General features: G+C 43.3%; 1 protein-coding gene across 1 annotated transcript in view; it reads left to right on the top strand.

Moving 5' to 3' along the window:
- The window catches only part of TNFAIP8L3 (TNF alpha induced protein 8 like 3), a 36,270-nt gene extending 11,774 nt beyond the window's left edge, over window positions 1–24,496 (top strand). The window contains exon 2 of the mRNA XM_070761952.1: window positions 23,823–24,496. Within this exon, the coding sequence (XP_070618053.1) occupies window positions 23,823–24,385 (563 nt within the window). The 3' untranslated portion in view covers window positions 24,386–24,496. The remainder of the gene's footprint in view (window positions 1–23,822) is intronic.
- The last annotated feature ends 3,321 nt before the right edge of the window (window positions 24,497–27,817 follow it).

The raw sequence follows: 27,817 nt of genomic DNA, 5'->3' as shown, positions 1-27,817 counted from the left end.
AGAGGGCCGGGGCCGCCACCGAGAAGGCTCTTCCCCTGGGTCCCGCCAAGCGCCATTGTTTAGTTGACGGGACCCGGAGAAGACCCACTCTGTGGGACCTAACTGGTCGCTGGGATTCATGCAGCAGAAGGCGGTCCCTGAGATAATCTGGTTGTTGTGGTTGAAGTTGAAGTAGTCGTTGACAGGCAAGACGTTGCAACTTATGATCTTGTAGGCAATACTCAAATCGTGTTTAAGGCGGGCTGGCTCCCGCTTACAAAATACAGGCCTGAAATCTCAAACGAGCCCTTCCTTTGGCTGCTCGCCCGAGGCCTGCAAGGGAAAAAGGATGGAGAGCGATCCAGAAGTGGCCTCAGACTTTCCATAAAAACCAGCCACTCTGAATTTTAGAGTTGGCGCAGGAGAGAAATTGCATTTCATTAACTCTCGGAGTCTATTGCAACCCAGGAACCGAAGGGAGGGGGGGAGGCTGGTAACGGCGTTTCCTTTGATGGAAGGCTTCCCCCCCCCTTCTTTTTTGTGGGGGTGCAACTTTTTCAGCCCAGTGGACGTTCAACATGTGACTGCTTGGCAGCTGGCCGTCCAAACGAGAGTTTGCACCCAGCTGTCGAGCTGTCTAAATCGGTTTGCTGCCTCGTTTAGAAATTCCTTTGGCTGCCAAATGAAGACTCCGAAACCGTTTCCATGTTTTCGTTTACTCCTGACATGAAAAAGTGGAGGATCATTAAATTATACCGTGGACCTCTTCTCCAGATCAGTGGAAGGAAAATAAATATTGCCAGGAAGCTGCCTGTCTTGCATTTCAAAATTATTTATGGGGGGATGGAGAGGCTATGACTGGGAAATGGGAGTATAATTTATTTTGCACGGTGCTTGTATCTTTTATTATCTAATTTGCAACCCCGAGCAATCAGTTTTCCATAAACTCTTCGGGGTCGTACTTTATGATCTGCCTTCCGTGAAAGCTTAAAATGTCCAAAAATGGCAGCAATTCCCTCTAGTAAATTGGAACACGTTTTAATGCGTTGGAAATGAAATTTCCTCGTTCTGTGACTGTTTGCAATTTGCAAAAATGAGTAGGGATAAAATGCTGCATAAAGGTGTGTTGTTGTTTTTTGGCAAAGCCACAATTGCATTTAAAATTTGGGGTAGGGGGGGGAGGCTACACCTCAAATCAAACAGGTGATCGAACCTAGGTGAGATTTTTTTTAAAAAAATCATTGTATTCTCTTTGATTTAAATTCGGGTAAAATTAAATTAAATGAGTTATCTGGGATGGGATGGGATGGAATAGAATAGAATAGAAATAGAATAGAATAGAAATAGAATAGAAATGGAATAGAAATAGAATAGAAATAGAATAGAATAGAATAGAATAGAAATAGAATAGAAATAGAATAGAATAGAAATAGAATAGAATAGAAATAGAATAGAATAGAATTCTTTATTGGCCAAGTGTGATTGGACACACAAGGAATTTGTCTTTGGTGCAGATGCTCTCAGTGTACATAAAAGAAAAATATACATTTTTCAAGAATCATGAGGTTCAATACTTAATGATTGTCATAGGGGTCAATTAAGCAATGATAAAAAAAATCAATATTAATACAAATCTTAAGGATACACGCAACAAGTTACAATCATACAGTCATAAGTGGGAGGAAATAGCTGATAGATGAGAAAAAACTAGTAGTAATAGTAGTGCAGACTTAGTAAATAGTTTGACAGTGTTGAAGGAATTATTTGTTTAGCAGAATGACGGCATTTGCGGAAAAACTGCTCTTGTGTCTAGTTGTCTTGATGTGCGGTGCTCAGTAGCAACTCGCTACTGCCTGTTACTACTACTTGCGACTACTCGTGATAAATAAACATTACTTCCATCCAGCGTTGCAGGCAGAATATCTGCATTTTCTCCTTCTGTCGCCAGATATCCAAAGACCCCCTTTTTTAAATGCCGGTATCTTCTTTCTTGAGGATGACACAAATCATCCTCAAGAAGGTCCAGGTGATTCTAATAGCCCCTGTCTGGCCACGCCGGCTCTGGTTCACGGATCTGCAACGTCTGTCCGTCTAGGACCCCTGGTGACTCCCCGTTTCGGAGGATATGTTGCAGCAGGGCGCCTCTCTCCATCCAGATCTGGAGTGGTTCCACCTCACCGCTTGGCTACTATCCTGCGCGACCCAGACTTGCGAGGATACGACCCGGACACTGTAGAAATAATCCTAAAAGTCAGAAGAGTGTCCACCAACAGGATTTACGACCATACCTGGTCAAAATTCCACCAATGGTTCTCACAAGAGGATCTATCCCCCCTGTGTCTTCCCATCCACAGGATACCGTTTCCCCGAAAATAAGACGTACCCCGAAAGTAAGGCATGTCAGAGGTTTTGCAGAATTTGCTAATATAAGGCACCCCCTGAAAATAAGGCGTAGTCAAGTTTACATACGGTACGGTGGAAAAACATATGGTACCATTCAAAGCTGTTCATAGTGGTACCGTAATAATGTGGCGTCCCCTGCTGGCCCCTTCCATCGCTTTGTACCGTCCAGTACAGCAGACACAGTCTGCTGCTGTCTCACCACCATTACAGTCTCCACTACAGTGCGTAGACTGTAGCTCCTCTGGTGGCCGGAAGCTGCAATAGCGGGAGTATACTGTTGTGCCATATAAGTGCCGTCGTTTGTGTGTGTGGGTGCCATACTGACAGGTACCGTACCGTAATCAGTGTACCGGACAGTACACTTTCTTTGGGGGGTGTCAGCTTTTCTGCCTGTGAATTTGTCTTATTTGAGAAATATAAGGCACACACACACCCCCCCGAAAATAAGACGTAGTACAACTTTTGGAGCAAAAATTAATATAAGACAGTGTCTTATTTTCGGGGAAACACAGTAGTAGCTTTCCTCCTGAGAGGGTTCCAGCAAGGCCTTTCTTCCACCACCATCCGTCGTCACCTGGCAGCCCTATCCTCAGCCTTGGCAGGGCCTCGCAGACAACCGCTCCTTTCATGTTAGCTGGAAGAAGGTGTAATTTAGAGCTGTTCTGGGTGATGGCTGCATGTTTCATAATAGAGATGGGGAGAAAACCTCTGTTGCTGTGGAAAGCAATTTGTTCTCTGGTTGGGTTCCCCCCCCCCCTTCTTTCCTTTTCTTTTTCTTCTGCTTTTTTTGTGTGCTGGAGGAGACCTATGACTCAGCCGAGCGGTAAAGAGTCAGCCGAGAACGGAGGCCTTTAAGAAAAGGATTCTGCATTTTGCAATGGATCAAACAATCTGGTAAACTATGTGGGCAGCATAAGAACTGTATGCACCGGCATCCTTCGGTCTCGAAAGACCACGGTATCATGCTCTGGACTCCCCAGAGTGATGGCGAACCTATGGCACGGGTGTCACAGGTGGCACGCGGAGCCATATTTGGTGGCACACAAGCTATTGCCCTAGCTCGGCTCCAACATGAAGTGTGTACCGGCCAGCTGATTTTTGGCTCACATAGAGGCTCTGGAGGGCATTTTTGGCTTCCCCAGAGCCTCTTGGAGAATGGGGGAGGGCGTTTTTACCCTACCTTGGCTCCAGGGAAGCCTTTGGAGCCTGTGGAGGGTGAAATACAAGCCTACTGGGTCTACCCGTTCTGGGTCCTATTCTTTTTAATATGTTTGTGAGTGACATAGGGGAAGGTTTGGTAGGGAGGGTTTGCCTATTTGCCGATGACTCTAAAGTGTGCAATAGGGTTGATATCCCTGGAGGCGTCTATAATATGATAAATGATTTAGCTTTACTAGATAAATGGTCAAAGCAATGGAAACTGCAGTTTAATGCTTCCAAATGTAAAATAATGCACTTGGGGGGAAAGGAATCCTCAATCTGAGTATTGTATTGGCAGTTCTGTGTTAGCAAAAACTTCAGAAGAGAAGGATTTAGGGGTAGTGATTTCTAACAGTCTCAAAATGGGTGAGCAGTGTGGTCGGGCAGTAGGAAAAGCATGTAGGATGCTTGGCTGCATAGCTAGAGGTATAACAAGCAGGAAGAGGGAGATTGTGATCCCCTTATATAGAGCGCTGGTGATACCACATTTGGAATACTGTGTTCAGTTCTGGAGACCTCACCTACAAAAAGATATTGACAAAATTGAACGGGTCCAAAGATAGGCTAAAAGAATGGTGGAAGGTCTTAAGCATAAAACGTATCAGGAAAGACTTAATGAACTCAATCTGTATAGTCTGGAGGACAGAGGGAAAAGGGGGGACATGGTCGAAACATTTAAATATGTTAAAGGGTTAAATAAGGTTCAGGAGGGAAGTGTTTTTAATAAGAAAGTGAGCACAAGAACAAGGGGACACAATCTGAGGTTAGTTGGAGGAAAGATCAAAAGCAACGTGAGAAAATATTATTTCACTGAAAGAGTAGTAGATCCTTGGAACAAACTTCCAGCAGACGTGGTTGTTAAATCCACAGTAACTCAATTTAAACATGCCTGGGATAAACATATACCCATTGTAAGATAAAATACAGGAAATAGTATAAGGGCAGACTAGATGGACCATGAGGTCTTTTTCTGCCGTCAGTGTTCTATGTTTCTATGTTTCTAAATAAATAAATGTTGGCATCGAAGCCTTGATTCTCCAGATGTTAGGTGACTACAGCTAAATTTGAATCAGATGTCCTTGGGAGATCGGGTTAAAATAGCAACCAGATTTGGCCCGTTACAGCCAACGATGCATCTTATGGATGAGTTCTTTACGTACATTGAAAAATGACCGCAGAGAGAGAATGTGTGTGCATGTGTGCTAAATTGTTTTAATCTCAGTTGTTGTCTACTGCCAATCGTCACCAAGACAACTACATAGTTGTTTTCATGGCTTGCAATGCTGTCACATAGGAAGGCGAATTTAAAAAGTCATATTAAGGAATTCCTGTTTCCCTTTTGAACAACACAGCTGAAGTGGAATGAGTAGCAGGTGTCCATCCGTTGGTTTGCCTCTGATTCAGACGGTTTTAGCTCCCTTTTTTTTTTTGGCACTGTTTTAATCTTTGGAGGGGAAGATAAGTCATCTTTCCAAAATCTCCGCTCTTTTGGAAGGCAGGGTGTAGAAAAGCCACGATGTTTATGCTAACATGAGTGTAAATTCCATAATGAAAATGGGAGCAGATGTTAAACAATATACTTATGATTCATCCTGTATAGTAAATGTTAGTATTTGATTTAATGTTTGGAAAATTGAGCCTGGCTGATATGAACAAAAGTTATGCAGGAAAAGTGGTGTTTTATGGCAGCGGGCAAACTCTACATTTCGAACTGGAAAGATATGACTCAGCCGCACAATATTTAAAAGCTCTTTGAGGTTACAATAGGAGATTAAAATGGCATATAAATTTATTTACATGCCCCCGATCACATTCCTAAGCCTTCACAGTATAATTGATGTTGTGGTTAGCTCTGGCCCAGCTCCTGCCCCAAGGACTGTGGGTGTGGGGGAGACACCCACATGCTGCAGGCCTGTTTTGCCCCCGGTGGAATCTGCTGATGAAGGCTCCTCTGACCAAGAAGACATGAGTGACAGGGAGGAGGAGAGTGTGGCAGACAGCTCAGAAGGAGATCAATTATCTAGCTCCTCCTTGGATTCAGAACAAGAGTTAATGATACAGCCACGCATGCGGAGAGCGATGCATAGGCAACAACAACTGAGATATTATTATCAAAGAAAATGATGCCACCTGTGGTTGGGTGGGGCTGTGGTCATTAGTGAGGCTGCTATAAATAGCAGCCTGTGGGTTTGGCCATTGTGGAGGATTATCTGATCGTTGTGTTTCGTGCCTGCTTTGCTGCGTTTGACCTTTTGTGTGCTGATTTTCCCCCGCTTTGAAACTAAACCAGAGCATAGTGTGTTTCACTTTGTTAAAGAAGAAGGACTGTGAATTGCCTCACAGCTGCAAGCTAAGAATCTCAGAACTGATAAGGGACTTGTACCAATTACCAGTTTGTTTGGAGACGAGTGTTCTTTGTTATACAAAAAGAGGGCTTAGTTTAAGTGAATTTTCATTATAAAGAACATTGTTTTGAATTTTCAAACGTGTGTGTGTCTGAAATTTCTCCTGTGAATTTTCGGGAGGAGTCTACCAGAGAGCCCGACAGAACAAATTGATAAATGGGGGAAGGAAAACCGAGCAAAGGGCAGTTATAATCATAATATGAAAATTATTGTGACCCTACTAGGATCCTATCAATAAAGTCATTGCTCCTTCCTTCTGCTTGTGCTCCTATCCAAATTAAGGGGGACCATATTTCTGCAAGTTCAGGAGAAAACAGAAACAGAATAACGGAGTTGGAAGGGATCTTGGAGGTCTTCTAAGACCAAACCCCTGCTTAGGCAGGACACTATACACCACTTCAGACAAATGGTTATCTAACATAGAAACATAGAAGACTGACGGCAGAAAAAGACCTCCTGGTCCATCTAGTCTGCCCTTATACTATTTCCTGTATTTTATCTCACAATGGATATATGTTTATCCCAGGCATGTTTAAATTCAGTTACTGTGGATTTACCAACCACGTCTGCTGGAAGTTTGTTCCAAGGATCTACTACTCTTTCAGTAAAATAATATTTTCTCATATTGCTTTTGATCTTTCCCCCAACTAACTTCAGATTGTGTCCCCTTGTTCTTGTGTTCACTTTCCTATTAAAAACACTTACCTCCTGAATCTTAATTAACCCTTTAACATATTTAAATGTTTCGATCATGTCTCCCCTTTTCCTTCTAATATCTTCTTTAAAAGTTCCAGTTTTGGAGCATTCACAATTTCTGGAGACAAGTCGTTCCACTGTCAGGAAATTTCTGCTTAATTCTAAATTGCTTCTCTCCTGGATTAGTTTCCACCCATTGCTTCTTGTTCTACCCTCAGGTGCTTTGGAAAATAGCCTGTCCCTCTTTGTGGCAGCCCCTGAGATATTAGAAGACTGCTATTATGTCTCCCCTGATCCTTCTTTTCATTAAACTAGCCATGCCCAATTCTTGCAACCGTTCTTCATATGTTTTAGCCTCCAGTCCCCTAATCATCTTTGTTATTTATTTATTTTATTTATTTATTTTGTCCAATACATAATACACATTGAAGAGAATAGATATGTAATAATATAAATAAAGAAAAGAATAGAAGAAAGGATATAAAAGTGTAGGTGAACATATTTGAAAGGAAGAAAAGATAAATGAGATAAGGAGAGACAATTGGACAGGGGACGGAAGGCAACTGGTGCACTTATGCACGCCCCTTACTGACCTCTAAGGAACCTGGAGAGGTCAATCGTGGATAGTCTAAGGGAAAAATGTTGGGGGTTAGGGGTTGACACTACTGAGTCAGGTAATGAGTTCCACGCTTCGACAACTCATTTGCTGAAGTCATATTTTTTACAGTCAAGTTTGGAGCGGTTCATATTAAGTTTGAATCTGTTGCGTGCTCTTGTGTTGTTGCGATTGAAGCTGAAGTAGTCACTGACAGGTAGAACGTTGCAGCATATGATCTTGTTGCTCTTCTCTTTACTCTTTCTAGAATCTCAACATCCTTTTTGCACCGCGGTGACCAAAACTGAATGCAGGTTTCCAAGTGTGGCCTTACCAAGGCCTTATAAAGTGGTATTAACCCCATCACATGATCTTGATTCTATCCCTCTGTTAATGCAGCCTAGAACCGTGTGGGCTTTTTTGGAGAAGAACCTTGAGATGTGTAGGTTTCAACTGCCAAAATGTGTGTTTGGATTTTGTGCTGGAAAGCTAGGCCTGTTGGATTTCTGCCTGTTGAGCAGCTCTTACAGGCAGTGCCAGCTATGAAGTAGCTATGTGGCAAGTTGGCAGGCTGTTGCCAAGAACAACCAAGCTTTATTGTAATGAGGAAATTATCCCCCCCAACTTTTTTTAACAGTTCTTATTAGCAGGCTAGGAAAGAGTTTGTTTAGCTCAGTGATTTTCAACCTTTTTTGAGCCGCGACACATTTTTTACATTTACAAAACCATGGGGCACATTGAGGGGGGGGGGCGCTAAAAAAAGTTTGGACAAAAAAAATTCTCTCTCTTTTCCTCCCTTTTGCTCTATTTCTCTCTCCCTCCCTCTTTCTCTCCCTTCCTCTTTTTTCTCTCTCTCTCTGTCCCTCTTTCTTTCTCTTTCTTCCTTCCTCTTTTTTGCTCTTTCTCTCTCCCTCCTTACCTCCCTGTCTTTCTCTCTCCCACCTTCCCTCCCTCTCTTTCTCTCTCTTTCTTTCTCTTGCTCTCTTGCTCTCTCTCTTGCTTGCTTTCTCTCTCTTGTTCTCTTTCTCTCTCTCTTGCTTTCTTTCTCTCTCTCTCTCTCGTTCTTTCTTTTTCTCTCCCTTTCTTTCTTTCTTTCTTTCTTTCTCTCTCTCTTGCTTTCTCTCTCTCTCTCTTTCTTTCTCTCTCTTTGCTCTTTCTTTCTCTCTCTCTCTCTTTCTCTCTCTCTCTTTCTTTCTCTCTCTCTCTCTTTCTTTCTTTCTCTCTCTTGTTTTTTTTTCTCTCTCTGAGCTTTGCGGCACATCTGACCATGTCTCACGGCACACTAATGTGCCGCGGCACACTGGTTGAAAAACACTGGTTTAGCTGGTTTGTATACTTTCCAGAATAATCTTCCAATTTGTATGAGAAAAAAATTGGATTGCTTCTGATGTTACTGGGGGGCAGGGGAAGGTGATAAGTTTTTTTTTAAAAAAGGCCCTAAATATAAGATGGGTTTAATTCAAGAAAAATATTGGATCACGGCTATCATTTACATAGCAAGCATAGGGTAGACGCTTTCCTGATTGCAACTGACAGTGTCCGCTTGCCAGATTTTATGAATGGAGGAACGGGCATGAATGAACCCTGGAAGAGCTGGTTCTGTCTTCAGTTGCCAGGTTTCTGTGCAAGGCTTTCACAGCAACCCACCCACCCCCATTCCTTTTCCCTTCTACTCATTGGCCTCCCCTATGAAACTGCCAATCTGGGAAGCTTGGCTGAAAGGTAGGAAACTTTCATCGGCAAATCTGATCAGAAGCCATTTATAGCAGAAGGACCGTTAGCAAATAAAGACCCGTATTGGAGCATGCATTAATTTAATTTAATTTAATTTAATTTAATTTAATTTAATTATTCATTCATTCATTTATTGGATTTGTATGCCGCCCCTCTCCGGAGACTCGGGGCGGCTAACAACAGTAATAAAACAATGTACAATAATAATCCAATAAATACTAAAAATGATTAAAAAACCCATTAATATAAAAAACCAAACATACATACAGACATACCATACATGAAATTGTAAGGGCCCAGGGGGGAAAGAGCATCTCAATTCCCCCATGCCTGGTGCCAGAGGTGGGTTTTAAGTGGCTTACGAAAGGCAGAGAGGGTGGGGGCAATTCTAATTTCTGGGGTGAGTTGGTTCCAGAGGGCCGGGGCCGCCACAGAGAAGAGCCCCTTGGGTCCCGCCAAACGGCATTGTTTAGTTGACGGGACCCGAAGAAGGCCGACTCTGTGGGACCTAACTGATCGCTGGGATTCGTGCAGCAGAAGGCGGTCCCGGAGATATTCTGGTCCAGTGCCATGAAGGGCTTTATAGGTCATAACCAACACTTTGAATTGTGACCGGAAATTGATCGGCAACCAATGCAGATTGCGGAGTGTTGGTGTAACATGGGCATATTTGGGGAAGTCCTTGGTTGCTTTCACAGCTGCATTCTGCACGATCTGAAGTTTCCAAACATTTTTCAAAGGTAGCCCCATGTAGAGAGCGTTACAGTAGTCAAGCCTCGAGGCGATGAGGGCATGAGTGACTGTGAGCAGTGACTCCCGGTCCAAGTAGGGCCGCAACTAGTGCACCAGGCGAACCTGGGCGAACGCCCCCCTCGCCACAGCTGAAAGATGTTTCTCTAATGTGAGCTGTGGATCGAGGAGGACGCCCAAGTTGCGAACCTTCTCTGAAGGGGACAGTGATTCTCCCCCCAGGGTAATGGACGGACAGATGGAATTGTCCTTGGGAGGCAAGACCCACAGCCACTCTGTCTTGTCTGGGTTGAGTTTGAGTTTGTTGACACTCATCCAGGCCCCAACATCCTCCAGGCAGAGGTGTGAAGGTTAAAACATAACAAGGAAGGGTTGCAGGAATTGGATATGTCTAGTTTAATGGACTATGGGCGACAAGTTAGCAGTGTCCCAAATATATAAGGGCCTGCCACAAAGAGCAACCTATTTTCCAAAGCGCCTGAGGATAGAACAAGAAGCAATGAATGGAAACTAATCAAGGAGAGAACCAACCTAGAACTAAGGAGAAATTTCCTTGACCATTAGAACAGTTAATCAGTGGAACCGCTTGCCTCCAGAAGTTGCGAATGCTCCAACACTGGAAGATTTGAAGAAGAGATTGAATAACCATTTATCTGAAGTGGTGTAGGGTTTCCTGCCTAAGCAGGGGGTTGGACTAGAAGACCTCCAAGGTCCCTTCCAACTCTGTTGTTGTTGTTATTGTTGTTGAAATGGTTTGCCAGCCTGAAACTTCCTAATGTTCAGTCTTCTCTTGTATGTAAATAACCACAGCTTCCAGCCTTAATTGGCTTAGCTTGGTAGATGTTTGACAAGTTTGGGGTTGCAATTAAAATTGCTGGAGACAAAGAATTACCCAGTAGATCAGACTTTTAGATTTTAGCATTATGAGTGAACAATGCTCACGGCTCATCCCCATTTCTATTCAGATCTATTTCCATCCCTAAATAACAAACAGGGGGTTATTTTTAAACAATAGTCAAAGAGAAATATAAAGAATTGAACTCGGGCTGAGTAACAAATCCATGCCATGCCTCGAATGCTGATGAGAGAATTAGGTGGTGGTAGGGACATGGCTGATGATTGCTTTCTTATTCAAAATTAGTCCCAACAACATTAATTCGTTCCAATTAAACATGAGTTTACAATTAATGCTCTGATCAGTTTCCAGCAACAGGCTAAGCCGCTGTGTTTGGCTTTGGCGTTCCAGTCTTTCTCAGTGGATATAAGCATTTCGGTTTGTTAAACCTGTGATTTTTTAAAATCTGTCTTAGCGTGATTACGAACCCAGTTTTCAAAAACGAGCGAACTATGATTCTACGCCCAGTTTTTTAAAAAACTTAAAACAATCTTTTGAACCCAGATGTCTATGGCAATTCTCACCCATCTTGGCTCATGGTTAATTTATTATTATTATTTTTAATTTATTTCATTTGTCCAATACACAAATACATAGGAAGAAAAATAGACACGTGATAATATAAAAGAGGGTGAAAGTGAACTTAGAGGAGAGGATATAGGAAAGGAAGAGAATATATAAGATAGGTGAAAGGAAGGAAAGACAATTGGACAGGGGACGAAAGGCACACCAGTGCACTTATGTACGCCCTTTGCTGACCTCTTAGGAACCTGGAGAGGTCAATCGTGGAGAGTCTAAGGGAGAAGTGTTGGGGGTTAGGGGTTGACACAATTGAGTCCGGTAATGAGTTCCATGCTTTGATAACTCGATTGTTGAAATCATATTTTTTACAGTCAAGTTTGGCACGGTTCGTATTAAGTTTGAATCTGTTGCGTGCTCTTGTGTTATTGCGGTTGAAGCTGAAGTAGTCATTGACTGGTAGGACGTTGCAGCATATGATCTTGTGGGCAATACTCAAATCGTGTGTTAGGCGCCGTAGTTCTAGGCTTTCAAGGCCCAGGATTGTTAGTCTATTTTCGTAGGATATTCTGTTTCGAGTAGAGGAGTGAAGGGCTCTTCTGGTGAAATATCTTTGGACATTTTCAAGGGTGTTGATGTCTGAGATGTGATATGGGTTCCAGACAGATGAGCAGTAGTCTAGGATGGGTCTGGCAAAAGTTTTGTAGGCTCTTGTGAGTAGAGTGAGATTTCCTGAGCAGAAGTTTGTTTATTGGACTTGTGTGCCACCCCTCTCCATAGACTCGGAGACGACCTTTGGTTGTCTCAAAGGTGCTTTTTCAAAAGGCAAACTGGACTTTCTGGTACTTCTTTGAGGGCATTCCGCTTCTCCTCCAAGAAACTTCTTCAGCCCTGGTCCACAGCTAAATGTCCCAGTTTCCCAGTACGATTCGATTGCTTATTGTACCCTATGACTACCATGAAGTGTTGTACCTTATGATTCTTGACAAATGTATCTTGTCTTTATGCGGTATCTACGCCGAGAGCATAGGCACCAAAGACAAATTCCTTCTGTGTCCAATCACATTTGGCCTATTCTATTCTACTCTACTCTATTCCACTTTGTACTCTTCTCTCTATTCTACTGTACCCTACTATCATTATTCCATTCTACTCTACTCTACACTCTATTCTTCTATTCTACTTTACTCTCTGTTCTATTCCTAGTCTAGTCTAGTTTACTTTATTCTCTTCTATTCTCTGCTATTCTATTCTACTCTATTCCACTTTACTGTACTCTACTCTGTCTCTATTCTTTTTTTCTACTCTATTGTACAGTGTTCTCTCTAAATTTTTTTTGGGGTGGGTGGAAAAGTAGTGTCTGAGCGGCAGTCCCTTCGGGACTGGGCGACACAGAAATAATAATAAAATTTCCCTCTCGGCTTCTGGGCAGGTTTGGAAAACTCTGAGTTGATGATGATTTTTAAGTGAGCGATTGCTCACTGCTCAGCTTAGAGGGAACTATGCTACTGTACTCTAATTATTCTATTCTACTCTACACTCTCTATTCTTCCATTCTACTTTACTCTCTATTCTATTCCTAGTGTAGTTTAGTCCACTCTACTATATTCTATTCACTACTCTCTATTCTTCTATTCTATTATACTTTACTGTTCTACTCTCTATTCTATTCTATTCTATTCTACTCTACTGTACTCTAATTATTCCATTCTACTCTACACTCTATATTCTTATATTCTACTTTACTCTCTATTCTATTCCTAGTCTAGTGCCTATTCTATTCTCTACTCTCTATTCTTCTATTCTATTATACTCTGTTCTACTCTCTATTCTTCTATTGTCTATTCTTCTCTGCTATTCTATTCTACTCTATTCCACTTTACTCTACTCTCTCTTCTTCTATTCTACTCTACTGTACTCTAATTATTCTATTCTACTCTACTCTACACTCTCTATTCTTCTACTCTACTTTACTCTCTATTCTATTCCTATTCTAGTCTAATCCACTCTACTTTATTCTATTTTCTATTCTTCTATTCTATTATACTTTACTCTGTTCTACATTCTATTCCATTCTATTCCATTCTTCTATACTCTATTCCAGTGATTTTCAACCTTTTTTGAGCCACAGCACATTTTTTACATTTACAAATCCCTGGGGCACAGGGTTGGGGGGGGCGGCTAAAAAAAGTTTGGAGAAATTTTTTTTCTCTCTTCCTCCCTTTCGCTCTATTTCTCTTTCTCCCTCCTTCTTTCTCTCCCTTCTTCTTTTTTCTCTCTCCATCCCTCCTTCTCTCTTCCTACCTTCCTCTCTTTTTTGCTCTCATTCTCCCTCCCTCCCTCTATGTCTTTCTCTCTCCCACCTTCCCTCTCTTTCTTTCTCTCTTTCTTTCTCTCTCTCTTGCTCTCTCCCTCTTTCTTTCTCTCTCTTGTTCTCTTTCTCTCTCTCTTTCTTTCTCTCTCTCTCTTGATTTCTTTCTCTCTCTCTTTCTCTCTCTCTTGTTTTCTTTTTCTCTCTCTTGCTTTCTTTCTCTCTCTTGCTTTCTTTCTCTCTCTGAGCTTCGCGGCACACCTGACCATGTCTCACGGCACACTAGTGTGCCGCGGCACACTGGTTGAAAAACACTGCTCTATTCTTCTGTTCTATCCTATGCTATGCTATGCTATGCTATTTATTTATTTATTCAATTTTTATGCCGCCCTTCTCCTTAGACTCAGGACGGCTTACAACATGTTAGCAATAGCACTTTTTAAACAGAGCTAGGCTATTGCCCCCACAGTCCGGGTTCTCATTTTACCCACCTTGGAAGGATGGAAGGCTGAGTCAACCTTGAGCCGGTGATGAGATTTGAACCGCTGACCTTCAGATCTACAAGTCAGCTTTCAGTGGTCTGCAGTAAAGCACTCTACCTGCTGCGCCACCCCGGCTCATGCTATGTTATCCCATCCCAACCCATTCCGATTCTCAACCAACTAGGTCATGGTTGTTCCAAAGCTGCTTTTTCAAGAGGCAACCTGACTTTCCAGACCCGAGGAAGCTTCTTAGATGAGAAGTGAAACATCTTCCAAAAACACCCCGTCGCCGCTTTTTTTCAAAAGCACCTTTGGGAAAACTTTGAACCCAGAATTGTGAACTGTATTTCATACTTGCTACGCCCCGAGTGCTTTTATGTGGTGTGTTTAGTCTAAGTCAAAGCAATGCATCATCTCCCCGTATTCTACACCAAGAGGATTTAACATATTTATTCTAACTAGAATTATTACGTTTAGATCTTTTTTTTTTTCATGAGCATATTTCTTCCTGACATTTGTTTACACCCCGTATCAACAGTGAATTATTGCACTGTTAAAACTATTTAAATGTTTTTGCAAACTATGAGATTTGGCTTGTTAAACCCGGTTGCTTTAAGCCAAGGGCAACACATTTTGTTAACCAGGTCACCATGACAGTGAATTCCAGGAAAGATCGGAGAACTTTATTCCACCCACGTTTATCTGAAATACCGATAGTTCTTGACTTTTGACTACAGTTAGAATACAGAATTTCTGAGTAACGTAGCAATAGCACTTAGACTTAGATAGCAGTTCACAGTGCTTTTACAGCCCCCTCTAAGCGGTTTAGAGAGTCAGCCTCCTGCCCCCAACAATCTGGGTCCTCATTTTACCCACCTCGGAAGGATGGAAGGCTGAATTAATCTTGAGCCAGTCAGGATCGAACGACTGGCAGTGGGTAGTGTCAGCCTGCAATACTGCATTCTAACCAGGGAGGCAGGCGAGAAGGAAGGAAGGAAGGAAGGAAGGAAGGAGGGAGGGAGGAGGAAGGAAGGAAGGGCAAGAAGGAAAGAAGGAAGGAAGGAAGGAAAGAAGGAAAGAAGGAAAGAAGGAAGAGCAGGCAGGCAAGAAGTAAAGAAGGAAGGAAGGAAGGAAGGAAGGAAGAGCAGGCAGGAAAGAAGGAAGGAAGGAAAGAAGGAAGGAAGGAAGGAAGGAAGGAAGAGCAGGCAAGAAGGAAAGAAGGAAGAAAGGAAGGAAGGAAAATTCTCTTTAGCTTCAGAAGGAAGGAAGGGAGAGCAGGCAGGCAGGAAAGAAGGAAGGAAGGAAAGAAGGAAGGAAGGAAGGAAGGAAAATTCTCTTTAGCTTCAGAAGGAAGGAAGGAAGAGCAGGCAGGCAGGCAAGAAGGAAGGAACGAAGGAACGAAGGAAGGGCAATAACAATAGCAATTAGACTTATATACCCCTTTACAGTGCTTTACAGCCCTCTTGAAGTGGTTTACAGTCAGCCTCTTGCTCCCCACCAATCTGGGTCCTCATTTTATCCACCTTAGAAGGATGGAAGGCTGAGTTAACCTTGAGCCAGTCAGGATCGAATGACTGGCAGTGGGCAGTGTTAGCCTGCAATACTGCATTCTAACCAGGGAGGCAGGCGAGAAGGAAGGAAGGAAGGAAGGAAGGAAGGAAGGAAGGAAGGAGGGAGGGAGGAAGGAAGGAGGAAGGAAGGGCAAGAAGGAAAGAAGGAAGGAAGGAAGGAAAGAAGGAAGGAAGAGCAGGCAGGAAAGAAGGAAAGAAGGAAGGAAGGAAAGAAGGAAGGAAGAGCAGGCAAGAAGGAAAGAAGGAAGGAAGGAAGGAAAATTCTCTTTAGCTTCAGAAGGAAGGAAGGAAGAGCAGGCAGGCAGGCAAGAAGGAAAGAAGGAAGGAAGGAAGGAAGGGCAATAACAATAGCAATTAGACTTATATACCCCTTTACAGTGCTTTACAGCCCTCTTGAAGTGGTTTACAGTCAGCGTCTTGCTCCCCACCAATCTGGGTCCTCATTTTATCCACCTTAGAAGGATGGAAGGCTGAGTTAACCTTGAGCCTGGTGAGATCTGAACTGCCAAATTGCAAGCAGTCAGCAGAAGTAGCCTGCAGTACTGCACTCTAACCATTGTGCCACCGAGGCTTAGTGGCCTTGAGGCAGGATAGAAAGATGGATAGATGGATGGATGCATGGATTGATGCATGGATGGACAATAGATACCAATAGCATTTAAACTTATATACAAGCTTTACAGCCCTCTCTAAGCAGTTTACAGAGTCGGCCTCCTGCCCCCAACAATCTCGGTGGTCCTCATTTTACCCATCTCGGAAGGACAGAACATAGAGTCAACCTTTTATTTATTGTTAGAGTTGAAAGGGACCATGAAGGCCATCAAGTTCAACCCCCTGCCCAAGTAGGAACCCTATAGCACACCAGTCAAGTGGCAGTTCAATCTTCTCTTAAAAATGTCCAGAGTGTTGGAGTTCACAACGTCCGCTGGTAGGTTGTTCCATTGGTTGATCGCTCTGACCGTCAGGAAGTTCCTCCTTATCTCCAGGTTGAATCTCTCCTTGGTCAGCTTCCAGCCGTTGTTCCTCGTCCGGCCCTCTGGTGCCCTGGAGAATAAAGTGATCCCCTCCTCTCTGTGACATCCCTCGTATACTTGTAGACTGCTATCATGTCCGCTCTGGCCCTCCTTTTCTCTAGGCTATCCATGCCCAGTTCCCGCAGTCTCTCTTCGTAACCACCTGTAACCAACCTTGAGCTGGTGGTGAGATTTGAACTGTGGCACTGCAGCTAGCAGTCGGTTGAACTAGCCTGCAGTACTGCACTCTAACCACTGCGCCACCTCGGCTCATGCTTGTTTAAGTGAGTCCTAATTGACTTTTTGCTACCACTGCTAAGCAGATCCCTTCAGTTCTTCAGTTACTTGCGTGTCGTTAAGCGAATTTGGCTTCCCCCATTAACTTGGCTCGTCGGAGGCCAGCCGAGGAGGCTACAAATGGCGATCACGTGACTAGAAAGCTTAGAACTACGACGCCTAAAACACGATCTAAGTATTGCCCACAAAATCATATGCTGCAACGTCCTGCCTGTCAATGACTACTTCAGCTTCAACCGCAACAACACAAGAGCACGCAACAGGTTCAAACTTAATATTAACCGCTCCAAGCTTGACTGTAAAAAATATGACTTCAGCAACCGAGTTGTCGAAGCGTGGAACTCATTACCAGACTCAGTAGTGTCAACCCCTAACCCCCAACATTTCTCCCTTAGACTATCCACGATTGACCTCTCCAGGTTCCTAAGAGGTCAGTAAGGGGCGTACATAAGTGCACTAGCCTGCCTTTCGTCCCCTGTCCAATTGTCTCTCCTTATGTCATATATCATATATCTTTTCTTCCTTTCATATATCTTCTCCCCTACTTTTATATCTTTTTTTATATATAATACAGTGATACCTCGTCTTACAAACGCCTCGTCAAACAAACTTTTCGAGATACAAACCCGGGGTTTAAGATTTCTTTGCCTCTTCTTACAAACTATTTTCTCCTTACAAACCCACCGCCGCCGCTGGGATACCCTGCCTCCGGACTTCCGTTGCCAGCGAAGCACCCGTTTTTGCACTGCTGGAATTCCCCTGAGGCTCCCCTCCATGGGAAACCCCACCTCTGGACTTCCATGTTTTTGCAATGATGCAGGGGAATCCCAGCAGTGCAACAACGGGCGCTTCACTGGCAACAGAAGTCCGGAGGCGGGGTTTCCCAGCGAGGGGAGCCTCAGTGAAATCGCAACATTGCAAAAACACAGAGGTCCGGAGGTGGGGTTTCAAGGACTTTGGTGTTTTTGCGATGCTGCAATTTCACTGATGCTCCCTTTGCTGGGAAACCCCACCTCCAGACTTCCGTTGCCAGTGAAGCGCTCGTTTTTTGCGATGCTAGGATTCCCCTGCAGTATTGCAAAAACACAGAAGTCCGGAGGTGGGGTTTCCCATGGAGGGGAGCCTCAGGAGAATCCCAGCAGCGCAAAAACGGGCGCTTCGGCTGGCAAAAGGGGTGAATTTTGGGCTTGCACGTTTTAATCACTTTTCCATTGATTCCTATGGGAAACATTGTTTCGTCTTACAAACTTTTCACCTTAAGAACCTCGTCCCGGAACCAATTAAATTTGTAAGACAAGGTATCACTGTACTTCATGTCCATCCTCTTCAATATGTATTGTGTATTGGACAAAATAAATAAATAAATAAATAAAATCATTGTAACTACATGTCAGTTGCCAGGTCCCCAATTCTTTTTTTAAAAAAAATCATGTCATCACCATCCTGTTTGAATGGGCCATTAATTCAGCCGTAGCATTGAATAGCGATGGTTCGAGTTTTATTTTTTTCTCAGCTCTTGGAACAGGTTGGTTCTGCGCACTGTATATGTGCACGCCTGCAATGCCTATGTTGAACAGACAACCATATTTACATGTAAATAACATAGCCTGAGCTACCCACGTATGCAATGGGGAGAAGAAGGAAAAAAACACCCTGTAACACTTTGTACGTTTTATTTCAGCCATCTGGAGATTAAAATATTTTGGGAATGTCACAGATGCTCGCATAGTCTGCGTTTATGATATAGGGAAGGCGAAGGAAATATTTTCGGAAGGCTCCATTTAAAGAACGTTTCGTATCCTTTCTGTCCTCTCTATAATTATAGCCTCGGTGCTCGTATCAATAATAGCCCTGAATGTCTTCAGCTCTTTGATCTGAAGTTCACACAGTTGCAGAGTTGAAATATACGGAACTCCCACAGGTGGTCACATTTTTAAAAATATAAATCCTTAATTTGGTTACTCAACAATGTTCTGGCTTTGCACAATACATTAAAATACAAACTTATTGAATAAACCGAGTACACGCACAAGGATAAGAAGACCAACCCTGGGGGATCTTACCGGTCACTGGGAGGTGTTCTGTCGAGCTCTCTGGTAGAATCCTCCCGAAAATGCACAGATACAATTTCAGACACACACAAGTTTGAAAATTCAAAACAATGTTCTTTATACCAAAATTGCAAATAAACGAAGCCCTCTTTTGGTATAGCAAAGAGCACTTGTCTCCAAACAAAGTGGTAATTTGTACAAGTCCCTTATCAGTTCTGTGATACTTAGCTTGCAGCTGTGAGGCAATTCACAGTCCTTCTTTCACAAAGTGAAACACACTTTGCTCTGGGTTAGTTTCAAAGCGGGGGGAAATCAGCACAGAAAGGTCAAAGTCAGCAAAGCAGGCACGAAACACAACGATCAGATAATCCTCCACAATGGCCAAACCCACAGGCTGCTATTTATAGCAGCCTCACTAATGACCACAGCCCCACCCAACCATAGGTGGCCTCATTTTCTTTGATAATAATCTCTCAGTTGTTGTTGCCTATGCATCGCTCTCCGCATGCGTGGCTGTATCATTAACTCTTGTTCCGAATCCAAGGAGGAGCTAGATAATTGATCTCCTTCTGAGCTGTCTGCCACACTCTCCTCCTCCCTGTCACTCATGTCTTCTTGGTCAGAGGAGCCTTCATCAGCAGATTCCACCGGGAGCAAAACAGGCCTGCAGCATGTGGATGTCTCCCCCACATCCACAGTCCTTGGGGCAGGAGCTGGGTCAGAGCTAACCACAACAGGAGGTATGCGAGAAAAGGCAGTCTTGAAGATTGTTTAGAATATTAAATATTAGAATTTAATATTATTATTATTAGAATACTGAATATTAGAATTGTCTAGAATATTAAAAATGTGCTGCGGAGAATCAGTTGTGCTGGCCTCCCCAATGACCTGCTAACCCGCCCCCCCTTTTTTTCTCATAATATAAATAGATATTAATTCAAATAAATAGCAGGCTGCTTTAGAAGTCTTGGGCAAAACTCAAAAACAGCTCATTTGAATTCCACAAGCAGTTTCAGAGCTGAACGAAAGAGAAAAAAGAATGTTTTATCAGTTTTTTTTTCTGTTCCCCCTTTAAGAAGCTTCAAGAAATTGCCAGCATAAATCCCACTCGTAAAAGGGAGATTTATTTAAAAAAACAAAATTCAAATGAAGGGATATAGTTTTGCAGAGGCGCTACAAACACAATTCATCGCAAATGCCGCTCAAGCACCAGATTGTCAGCTTGAAGGCCGCCACACTGAAATATGCCAACACCTCGAAGGGTGTTAGAGGATGCCCTGAAATATATATTCTTTGAATTTTAAGCATCCCCACCCCCCCAATTTGTGGCTTTTGGTATTCTTCCCCCGACAGGCAAATGGGGCTCCCTGCCACTAGGCACGAAGCAACAGTGTCTCCCGGTGTCCAAAACAAGCACATCTTCTGGATGGGTGTCAACAGACTCAAACTCAACCCTGGTAAGATGAAGTGGCTGTGGGTTTTGCCTCCCAAGGACAATTCCATCTGTCCGTCCATCACCCTGGGGGGGGAATTATTGACCCCCTCGGAGAGGGTCCGCAACTTGGCCATCCTCCTCGATCCACAGCTCACATTAGAGAAACATCTTTCAGCTGTGGCGAGGGGGGCGTTTGCCCAGGTTCGCCTGGTGCACCAGTTGCGGCCCTATTTGGACCGGGAGTCACTGCTCACTATCACTCACGCCCTCATCACCTCGAGGCTTGACTACTGTAATGCTCTCTACATGGGGCTACCTTTGAAAAGTGTTCGGAAACTTCAGATCGTGCAGAATGCAGCTGCGAGAGCAATCATGGGCTTTCCCAAATATGCCCATGTTACACCAACACTCCGCAGTCTGCATTGGTTGCCGATCAGTTTCCGGGCACAATTCAAAGTGTTGGTCATCACCTATAAAGCCCTTCATGGCACTGGACCAGGGTATCTACGAGACTGCCTTCTGCCGCATGAATCCCAGCGACCGGTTAGGTCCCATAGAGTGGGCCTTCTCCGGGTCCCGTCAACAAAACAATGTCGTTTGGCGGGGCCCAGGGGAAAAGCCTTCTCTGTGGCGGCCCCAGCCCTCTGGAATCAACTCCCCCCATAGATTAGAATTGCCCCCATCCTCCTTGCCTTTCGTAAACTCCTTAAAACCCACCTCTGCCGTCAGGCACGGGGGAACTGAGATATTCTTTCCCCCTAGGCCTTTACAATTTATGCATGTTATGTTTGTTTGTAGGGATGTTTGTTTTTTACAATTTAGTTGTTTTAGTATTGGATTTATATGATGTTATTTATTACTGTTGTTAGCCGCCCCGAGTCTACGGAGAGGGGCGGCATACAAATCCAATAAATAAATAAATCTTCGGAGCAACTTGGGTATATAGCAAAGAATCCGTCGGCTTTCATTGATTTTGCTTAGCCAATTCTCACCGCCTACTATTTGTCCCGCATTTCTAAAAAAAAGGGGGGTGGGTAGGTGGGTGGGGGACACACCATATGGCTTCAAAAGCCATTGCACGCTTCCCCTTCAATTCTACACAAGGTTAGTCAAGTATAACCAGTTGGGTTTGCAATTTTGCCCATATATGGATTATTGGTGGCTTCTGATTGCTATGGAAAAGGGGGGGAGGGAAGGAGGGAGGGGAGAGAGAGAGAGAGAGACTAAGTGAATGTTTTATTTATTTTATTTATTTATTCATTTGTCCAATACACAAATACATAGGAAGAAAAATAGACATGTGATAATATAAAAGAGGGTGAGAGTGAACTTAGAGGAGAGGATATATGAAAGGAAGAGAATATATATGATAGGTGAAAGAAAGGAAAGACAATTGGACAGGGGACGAAAGGCACACCAGTGCACTTATGTACGCCCCTTACTGGCCTCTTAGGAACCTGGAGAGGTCAATCGTGGAGAGTCTAAGGGAGAAATGTTGGGGGTTAGGGGTTGACACAATTGAGTCCGGCAATGAGTTCCATGCTTCGATATCTCGATTGTTGAAATCATATTTTTTACAGTCAAGTTTGGCGCGGTTCGTATTAAGTTTGAATCTGTTGCGTGCTCTTGTGTTGTTGCGGTTGAAGCTGAAGTAGTCATTGACTGGTAGGACGTTGCAGCATATGATCTTGTGGGCAATACTCAAATCGTGTGTTAGGCACCATAGTTCTAGGCTTTCAAGGCCCAGGATTGTTAGTCTATTTTCGTAGGATATTCTGTTTCGAGTGGAGGAGTGAAGGGCTCTTCTGGTGAAATATCTTTGGACATTTTCAAGGGTGTTGATGTCTGAGATGTGGCATGGGTTCCAGACATATGAGCAGTAGTCTAGGATGGGTCTGGCAAACGTTTTGTAGGCTCTTGTGAATAGAGTGAGATTGCCTGAGCAGAAGCTGCGTAGGATCAGGTTAACAACTCTAGAGGCTTTTTTGGCGATATTGTTGCAGTGGGCTTTAGCACTTAGGTCATTCGATATAAGATAGCTGGGTTGCAATCATTCACTGATCGTTTTTCTTAAGCCTTCACTGGCTATTCGAGATTCTCAAATGATAAGGTACCGTATTTTTCGGAGTATAAGATGCACCTTTTTCCTTCCTAAGAGAGGCTGATAATTTGGGTGCATACTCATGCTGAATGTAGCTTTTTTTCCCCTCCCTCCTCCAGCCCTAACGATCTTCCCAGCTCTTACCTTGCAGGTTCTTTCATTGTTTCTCTCTGCGAAGAATGTTTTCCAAGTCCTAAGTCTTTGCAGGAGTTTTTTTCATTGCTCTAACTTGCTCCGAGTAAGTTTCCTTCCAGCCCTAACCAGATGTTAACAATGTTCCTAGGTCTTAGCAGTTTGCAAGCTTTTTCATTGTTACTCTCTGCAAAGAAGAATGTTTTCCAAGCCCTAAGTCTTTGCAGGGTTTTTTCCATTGCTCTACTTGCTCGGAATGTTTCTTTCCAGGTGTTAATGATGTTCCCAGCTCCTACTGGCTTGCAAGCTTTTTCATTGTTACTCTCTCTGAATGAATTTTTTTTAAAGCCCTAACTGTTCTGTCAGGCTCTCTGGTAGAATCCTCCCGAAAATTCACAGGTACAAATTTCAGACACACACACGTTTGAAAATTCAAAACAATGTTCTTTATGATGAAAATTCACTTAAACCAAGCCCTCTTTTGGTATAGCAAAGAGCACTGGTCTCCAAACAAACTGGTAATTTGTACAAGTCCCTTATCAGTTCTGTGATACTTAGCTTGCAGCTGTGAGGCAATTCACAGTCCTTCTTCTTTCACAAAGTGAAACACACTTTGCTCTGGTTTAGTTTCAAAGCGGGGAAAAATCAGCACACAAAAGGTCAAAGTCAGTAAAGCAGTCACGAAACACAACGATCAGATAATCCTCCACAATGGCCAAACCCACAGGCTGCTATTTATAGCAGCCTCACTAATGACCACAGCCCCACCCAACCACAGGTGGCCTCATTTTCTTTGATAATAATCTCTCAGTTGTTGTTGCCTATGCATCGCTCTCCACATGTGTGGCTGTATCATTAACTCTTGTTCCGAATCCAAGGAGGAGCTAGATAATTGATCTCCTTCTGAGCTGTCTGCCACACTCTCCTCCTCCCTGTCACTCATGTCTTCTTGGTCAGAGGAGCCTTCATCAGCAGATTCCACCGGGGGCAAAACAGGCCTGCAGCATGTGGATGTCTCCCCCACATCCACAGTCCTTGGGGCAGGAGCAGGGCCAGAGCTCACCACAACACTAACCAGGTTATAAAATAATGTGCTGAAGCTGACCAGATTTAGGACGCTAACCAGATGAATACCTGGCAACCAGGTCCCATAGGTAATCTGGCCCAATGCCATGTAGGGCTTTATAGGTCATATTATAAAGGACTTTGCAACTAATTCTCTCTTTCTCTTGTTGCCCTGTTGTGTTCTTTAGGTCCTGAACACTTTAGTTCCAAGAGCCTTGCTTTGCAAGCCCAGAAGAAGATATTGAGCAAGATGGCAAGTAAGACCATGGCCAACATGTTGATCGACGACACCAGCAGCGAAATCTTCGACGAGTTGTACAAAGTGACCATAGAGCACATGAAAAACAAGAAAGAAGCCCACAAGATTATGAAAGACTTGATCAAAGTCGCCATCAAGATTGGGATCCTCTACCGAAACAACCAGTTCAACACGGACGAGATGGAGATCGTGGAGAAATTCCGCAAGAAGCTGAACCAGGCGGCCATGACGGTGGTCAGTTTTTACGAAGTGGAGTTCACCTTTGATAAGAACGTTCTTTCGGAACTGTTGAACGAGTGCAGAGACCTCGTTCACGAACTTGTGGAGCGGCACCTGACCGCCAGGTCTCATGCGCGGATCAACCACGTCTTTGACCACTTCGCCGCCGTCGAATTCCTTACCGCTCTCTACAGCCTGGATGGAGAATGCCGTCCACACCTCAAAAAAATATGCGACGGGATCAACAAACTACTTGACGAGAAGGTCCTCTGAACCCCAACTTTCCAAAACTTTTAAAGAACAGATCAAATGAAGAGACACAAGCAGAGTTGGGACAGGAATACAAGAGCCTGCTTCTTCTTTTTATAAACCCCCTCCCCTCTTCCCCCCCAACAAAATATCTTGATAACAAAATACTTTTATTCTGGAACGTGTGACCTTCTGTTTGTAATGAAAAGCCATCAGGAGCGAGATGTAACTTCACCCCACCAATAAAAAGAAACATTTTCGCATAGAGAACGGTTTACAACGCAAAAGAAATTGTCCCAAATTTTAATTCGGCGCTTGCAAAATCAACCTGAAGGTCCATTTCGGAGAGGAACTAAAACGTCCCACGTTATCATTTGCAGAAGAAAACTTTTTTAAAATGGAAGAGCGAACGCCAAGCTTTGTTTTAGAAGAAAAACCACGCGATCCAAATTGAAAAATGTGGAAGAACGCTAGAGAATCTAAAAACACAAACCACGTTGCTTTTAAAGGGTATAGTGTTTCCAACTGGAAAACAATGGAAAAGTTGGCATGATTCCCTTAATGAAGGATGATCTAAAGACTAAAAGAGGAGCTATTTTTAAAAAGCTCGTTCCGTAAAGTCCTTGCACGTTACTGCAATTAGTACCAAAGCGAACCAAATTCAGTTCTTAGAGCAGAGAAAGTTTGAAACGGACACTGGGCCAAGCAAGGTCTTTCAGAGCTCAGCTGCAACAAGGGATGTTTTGAAATGGAGCAGACTCCAGATAGGGTGGATCTCCTTGTAGCCTTCCATCATCCCATCAGTGTTCTATTATCAGAAGATCTGCTCACTTGGAATGTCACCGGGCAAGAACGGACAGTTGATGAATGGTAGACACCTTGGGTGGAACTTGTTATGAGTGGTAAAGAAACAGGCCAAACCATATCCATGCTGTGCCAAAAAATATACTTGGTAATGCCGAAGGAATCAACCCGAGGTTGGGTTTTTTTAACCATTTCCTTGGAGATATAGCTGTTTAATTTTGCCCTTTTTTTCATAACCCTTCTGCGCCCAAAAGTGGTATCATTCTGGTCTGATGGCTTATAGGATTCACAATCTTGTTCAGGAAACTGAGCAAAATATTTAGAAAAGTGCTGATAGCAAATTATTTCAAAGAGCATCAAAAGAACAGCGGTCTTTTGATAGGACAACATACATTAAGGATTTTTAAAAATCTTGTCGACGACTCCCAAAGTTAACCTATTAAAGCTCAGTGAGTGGGTTCTTGCCTGCCCATAAATATGTTCCTAGCAAAAGAGGGCGGCATACAAATCCAATAAATAATAATAATAATAATAATAATAATAATAATAATAATAATAATAAAATGCCAGAGAATTTGCAGAGTTGAGCTGAGAAGGCCGTGCCACATACGAGATGATACAGTATTTGCTTGTTTTCTGGTAAATACAGTGATACCTCGTCCTACAAACGCCTCGTCATACAAACTTTTTGAGATACAAACCTGGGGTTTAAGATTTTTTTTGCCTCTTCTTACAAACTATTTTCACCTTACAAACCCACCGCCACCTCTGGGATGCCCCGCCTCCGGACTTCCGTTGCCACCGAAGAAGCACCCGTTTTTGCGCTGCTGGGATTCCCCCGAGGCTCCCCTCCATGGGAAACCCCACCTCCGGACTTCCGTGGTTTTGTGATGCTGCAGGGGAATCCCAGCAGGGAAATCCCAGCAGCGCAAAAATGGGCACTTCGCTGGCAACGGAAGTCCGGAGGTGGGGTTTCCCATGGAGGGGAGCCTCAGGGAAATCCCAGCAGTGCAAAAACAGGCGCTTCGGCTGGCAAAAGGGGTGAATTTTGGGCTTGCACGCATTAATCGCTTTTCCATTGATTCCTATGGGAAACATTGTTTCGTCTTACAAACTTTTCACCTTAAGAACCAATTAAGTTTGTAAGACAAGGTATCACTGTACTTGTAATTGCATGAAAGCAGGTGTGAATACTTAAATTGCACGAAAGTGCAAGGTCGTACAATTACATTATCCATGACAGTGAATACTGTAATTCAGGAAAGCAATCTATTTAAACTGCTTCATCTTACAGAAAGTGACTTTAATAGGAATTAAATCAGGTTGTGTACCTCTTCTTTGGTAAGCCATGTTTTTGCGTAATGCTTGCTTAATCACCTGTGCCAATGTAGCCATTATACACCCACCCACCCCCCATAGGACAAAAGATGATTTAGGCAGCGTTTAAGAAACTAGATTGAAAACCGGTTCAAATTCTGTCTCGTTTCCAGAGTTTGTCTTTATCAAGTGGAAAATTAGCATCAAATCTTTTTTTTTTTAATGTACAAGCATCGTCTTTGGAAACTGCCTAGTTATTCATATCTACTAAATGTTGAGCAAAACCCTTCCATGTTACTCATTGTGTAAACAGATCCAGCCAATTGTTTTCAGCCAGGCAGGCAGTGTTACCTCTTGCATATATTGATGTTGGGACTATTTTTTTAAGGAGTCAAATGTCTTGCCATTTATATTTATATGAGACTTGAGTAGCCTTAGACATACGAAGGAGTATTTATGTATTTCCCAGACTGATTCTACGCTGTATGTTTAATGTGTTTACTTTTATATCGAGGTGGGGTTACCGCGTTAAAAACCATCCGTTCCACAATATCTATGGTGTTTGAATCAGACATAAGTGTTTCCTTACCATAAATTATACATTAAATGATTTGTGATGATCTCCTCTGGATTCTATTTATTGCTATTGTAACTGTGATGCCTCTTGGTCACGTTTATATCAGACCAGAATATCTCCGGGACCGCCTTCTGCCGCACGAATCCCAACGACCGGTGAGGTCCCACAGAGTTGGCCTTCTCCGGGTCCCGTCGACGAAACAATGTTGTCTGGCGGGACCCAGGGGAAGAGCCTTCTCTGTGGCGGCCCCGACCCTCTGGAATCAACTCCCCCCAGAGATTAGGCTTGTTCCCCACCCTCCTTACCTTTCGCAAACGCCTTAAAACCCACCTCTGCCATCAGGCATGGGGAAATTGATTCCCCTGGGCCGTTCTGTTTTAAAATGATTAATAGTCCAATAGTCCATTCTAGCAGCGTTACCAGGCTAAATGTCTCTGAGATAAACACAAGTCTGGGCCAGCGGCCAAAGACTCATTAGGAAATTCCTTTGAAGTGGTTCTCTCTATCAACCAAACTCACATATCTTTTGGCTCCCAAGGAAAAAAGGTTCACCTGTTGGAGGCAAGAGGATGACTCTGTAAACCACTTAGAGAGACCTATCAAAGCACTATGAAGCAGTATATAAGTCTAAATGCTATTGCTATTGCTATAGCTAAGCCAGTTGGGTAGCATACCTGTATTTGAATACTTGGGGTTAAAATAATCATTGTAACTTGTCTAGATTTTGCGTTACACAATAGTGCTTTGATCTTGTTCTG

Source organism: Erythrolamprus reginae, chromosome 10 (assembly GCF_031021105.1).
Source record: "Erythrolamprus reginae isolate rEryReg1 chromosome 10, rEryReg1.hap1, whole genome shotgun sequence".
NCBI classification, from domain to species: Eukaryota; Metazoa; Chordata; class Lepidosauria; order Squamata; family Dipsadidae; genus Erythrolamprus; species Erythrolamprus reginae.
Note: the sequence above shows the minus strand (reverse complement) of the source record. Positions and strands in the feature narration are given on the sequence as shown.